Source organism: Lathamus discolor, chromosome 5 (assembly GCF_037157495.1).
Source record: "Lathamus discolor isolate bLatDis1 chromosome 5, bLatDis1.hap1, whole genome shotgun sequence".
Lineage (NCBI taxonomy): Eukaryota > Metazoa > Chordata > Aves > Psittaciformes > Psittacidae > Lathamus > Lathamus discolor.
In genome coordinates this window covers 108,522,092-108,526,734 of record NC_088888.1, presented here as the reverse complement: position 1 = coordinate 108,526,734, position 4,643 = coordinate 108,522,092, and the positions used below count along the sequence as shown (strand labels likewise).

General features: G+C 46.5%; 1 protein-coding gene across 1 annotated transcript; it reads left to right on the top strand.

Annotated features, from left to right (window-relative positions):
* Window positions 1–2,504: 2,504 nt before the first annotated feature.
* On the top strand, window positions 2,505–4,387 carry LOC136014467 (interleukin-17F-like). Its single transcript, XM_065679219.1, has 3 exons — window positions 2,505–2,531; window positions 3,279–3,523; window positions 4,094–4,387. The coding sequence occupies exons 1-3, from the start codon at window positions 2,505–2,507 to the stop codon at window positions 4,329–4,331; spliced, it is 510 nt and encodes a 169-aa protein (XP_065535291.1). The 3' UTR covers window positions 4,332–4,387.
* Window positions 4,388–4,643: the final 256 nt, after the last annotated feature.

The window sequence follows — 4,643 nt, the reverse complement described above, 5'->3', positions numbered from 1 at the left end:
CAGCATCAGTCAGTGGAGATTTCTACAAGTACTATTCAAGAAAGGTGATAGAGCAGGGACTGAGTTAGTCCCTTCTCATCTGAAAATGCCATGAATTTGTAAGAGGCTCCTGATTTTCTGGAGGACTGAAGGTGAATGTGCGTGAAGAGTCCTACTTTTCAGTCCTCCTTTTCTAACCTGGCTACATGGCTCTGGGAGAGGCTTCTCATGGGGCTTTTCTCCACAGAGAAGCTGATCAATATCCGAAAGGGGCTTACAAAGGCGCTGGACAAGGACTCTTCATCAGGGACTGTAGTGATAGGCCAAGAGGTGATGGGTTTAAACTTAAACAGGGGAAGTTCAGGTTGGACGTAATGAAGTTCTTTACTGTAAGGGTGGTGAGGCACTGGAATGGGTTGCCCAGAGAAGTTGTGAATGCTCCATCCCTGGCGGTGTTCAAGGCCAGGTTGGAAGTAATCTTAGGTGACATGGTCTATTTGTGCGGCGTCCCTGCCCATGACAGGGGGTCGGAACTAGATGGTCTTAAGGTCCTTTCAAACCCAAACCATTCTGTGAATCTATGATAAACTGGCTACATGGTCTTTTTCTGCAGTAACAATAGCTTTTACTTGTAAAGAAAGGTGCTGGTGCTTCTGGGCGCATGTGCTTCTCCTTTTTCATTTGATTTTCATGCCTCTGTCCCCTAATGGTAAAATGAAAATTATTAGCATGTTCAATTAAAAAACATCATTTTCCATGAACACAAAGGAGTACAGAACAGTACCAGGTGGAGGAACCAAAATAACACAGTGCCAATGGAGCCCCTGCCCCAGCTCTTTTGGGGCTGTCCAAGGAAGATTGTCAACCCTAGACAAGTCAAAGGGGGAAGCTTTCCCCAGATCACCTCGACGGCTACAGGACTATTGGACTTGTGGTGGTGCACTGGGAAGAGCATTTTGGGACTGTGCAAGACTTACTATGGGATGTTTAAGGGAAGGGGCAAAGTTATGGAAAGGAAAGGATCAGGGTGGATCAGTGAGGAGCAAACTGGAAAATGAGAGGAGGGGTGATAGGGGCTGATTACATGTAAGTGGGGTTGTGGTCAGTAAGCTTGTCTGACTGAGTTCTGTGCCTGATCACCCCAGCTTGTGCTGTCTTCCTATTAAATCCTTTTCTTCTCTTTTTTTAAAAGTGTAATTCCACTCTTTATCCTAAATGCAAGTGTTGCAAGGTCTAAGGGCCAGCAGCTGGGGGTCCACTATGTGCATATTGTTTGCCTTTGTATGTCGGCTTGGACAGACATCAAGCTGGCCTAACTCCAGGTGTTGGAGCCGCCATGAGTCTGGGAAGGATGCTGGAGGGACCAGAGAGTCTGCAAGTTCACTACTGGTGATACTGGGAGGTCTAGTCCAGCTACTGGAGAGATATAACACATTACATCATCTACAGCCAATGTGAGAATAAGAAAAGAACTGTTTAAAAATACTTTACATTCTCTCTACCCCCCTGGCATCCAGAGAAGACGTAAGCAAATTGCAGTACAGTGTGATCATGGGAGATGGCACACCATGTATGTCTGAGGAGTTCATCCAGGAGAAATGCTACTCCAATGTCCACCCAGTAGATAAGGCCAGAGAAGGGGCAGGAAACCAGCACTCCTACGGCATAGCTCAGGCAGGGACTGGGGGCCCAAAACTGAACTGATAAGGCTCCTCTTGTAATAGGCTGTCCAGGGAAATCCATGGTGATACTGGTCAAGGCCAGTAAGGCCAATTAGTGCCCTCAAGACCCTTGTAGGGTGCGCATGAGTTTTTCAAAGAGCTTTCTAGAATGTGTCTCCATGGGATTCCAGCAATGAGTGAGGAAGGCATGCCAGCTCCTGGTGCCCTGAGATACCCTGGGCAGAATTTCCCTGGGCATCTATTCTTCCCTTGGCAGGTCACGGAAGGACACAGGGATCCTCGAGTTGAGGTGTGTGTGGATTGTGCAATTGAAGCAAAGGGAGGTTAAACCACGAAGTTCCATGTCCTGTCCTCGTTTTAAAGCCCTTGTTTGCAGCTTGCTGATCTCTGCTGTTTGGTTTGTGTGGGCCATGTAAAAATGCATCCACCAATGCGTTTGTGGTGAGAGAACATTAATATTTGTAAGAGAGGGTGAGAAGGGGCGGGGGTGGTGGTGGGGGGAAGGCTTCCTGAACGTTTTTCCCCTCCTTTTCTTCCGTTATCTCTTTTTCTGCCTCTATAAACTCTATTGACTGATTTGGGATTCTGATGACACAGTATCTGCCCTCCCTTTCTGGAGCTAGACGGAAGGAAGTGGGGTAGAAAATGAAATATCAGCTCCTAACCTCGGATCAGGTAAGCCAGCTATATGCTGCAATGGAAAGGGTAGTAGTGGTTGAGCTTCACTATAAAAAGGCGATCACAGCTGGCTTTGAGACACAAGAGGCTGGAAGAGGTCTTGGAGAAGAAGAACTCTTGTGCTCTGTCACTGCATGCATACACCTAAACAGCAGAAACAGTGCCATGGCTTTTGCCAGCTATGCTGCAGTGGTGAGTACTTGCATTTGCTATAACTGCTGAGATGCCTTTGCTGCAAGAGAAAAAGCAGAATGCAGATCCCAGGATGCTATCTACAAACAACACTTTTGGTCTTAGTGGGAGATGAATGGGATGCTAAATCTGCCTCATACAGCCTTCTGTCCTGAGCTTTTACAAATGGGTTGGTGCTTGAGTGACAAAGAAGGCAATGGACTATCCATAATTATCCATAAGGGCAGCGCTGCTGATGTGGGACTGGGAGAGACAGTCCTTTTCCCAGACAACATGCTATCAAAATTGCTGAAATTTCACTGTAAAGTGAATGTCTGTCTGCTTAAATTTCAACCTGGGTAATATTTGCAGCACTGCCAACTGCTGTGATTTTCTGAAAAGCTTTTGCTAGGTGGTCAACTTTTCCTCTTCTGAGAAAGCATATGGCTTACTAGGTTTGTAAGCTTAGGTCAGCTGAGTCGTTACTCCACCTTGTAGATCTTAAGATCATTGCTTTTTGACTGTGGAGGTGGACCTTTCATAACTTGATGGAGAGAAGCTCTTCTTGGTGAAGAGCCAGCTATGAAGTAGAATTTGAATCAGAGTTTAGCATCTCTTGTGATGAGTATCATTAGCATCATTTGCTATTTGCTTATGCTGGCCCACCTCACCCAAATATAAGACGGTCAATTGATGGTTCAGTCTAGTAAAGACTTTGTGCTCTTTCTGTCTTGGCTGGACAGAGCTAACAACACCTTTCTCTCCCAGATCAGATCACTGTTTTTGGTGCTGGTTCTAGCACTCATGGTAGGGAGCTCACCCTATCGGAGGGTAGCTCATCCCCAACCCAGCAAGAAGAGTGGCTCTGTGAGGGTTGGTGAAGATTGCCTGAACCAAAAGAATCTCAAGTTTCCTACCACAGTGAAAGTTGATGTTCGTATCAGCAATTCAGATCATGCCTTTAGGGTGGTCCATGATGTCAGGAATCGGTCTCTCTCTCCTTGGGATTACAGGTAAGTTGTTATCTAAATTGCAAGAGCTGTGCTTCACAGATGTTTCTTTGTGGTGAAGGGTGGCTGGTTTTCAACATAAGCCTGGAGTCCTGTGAATGTTGCAAACGCTTCTTAATGTGCGCTTACATTTTGATGTTGGGTGAGATTTCTCCAAGAGAAACTGCATGTAATGCAAATTGGAGTGGGCTCTAATCATCTTGTCAATCTTTGTCAATCATAGAATTGTTTGGGTTGGAAATGGCTTTTAAGGTCACCAAGTCCAATTTTAACCCAACACTGTCAAGTCCACTGCTAACCCATGTCCCTGAGCACCACATCTACATGTCTTTTAAATACCTCTGGGGATGGTGACTCCAGCACTGCCCTGGGCAGCTTCTTCCAATGCTTGACAATCCTTTCAGTGAAGAATTTTTTCCTAATATCCAGTCTGAGGGTAGGGGGATTCTTTGGCTGTGTCTCATAGTGAGGGTACACAGGTAAATAATATGGTGCTTTCATGGAGATAAGCAAGAAGATCTTGCCAAACCATGTTGTGCAAGTGCATAAACCCCTTCTGTGTCCTTTGCCCAGGCTTGATGAGGACCCCAACCGCTACCCTCAGGTGATTGCTGATGCCAAGTGCCGCCTCTCCAGCTGTGTGAACCCACTGGGGCAGGAGGACCACAGCCTCAACTCCATCCCCATCCAACAGGAGATCCTTGTCCTCCGGCGGGAGCAGCAGGGCTGCCAATACACCTACCGACTGGAGAAGAAAGTCATCACTGTGGGCTGCACATGTGTCGCTCCAGTCATCCACCACCAGTCCTAGGAAGAATTAGTAGGGGAGGCAACACTGGGAAGAAGAAGTATTTCCTATGAATGTCCCTCTGGAAAAATCCCACAGTAACCCACCTTGCATCCCAAGCATTTAACATGACATCTCCTTTCCAAACCTGAGCAGACTGCATTCTGAAAGTAGTGGTTCTTGCTGTTATGGATTTTAGAACAGGAAGCACTGGTAACTTGTGATGGAGGGAGAGAGATAGTGGAAATGTTGTCCTTGGCAGTAAATTGCCCTAATGTATACCTACCAACCAGCACTGCTACACAAATCTGCACCTTCTCTCTCCCTTCCTCCTCT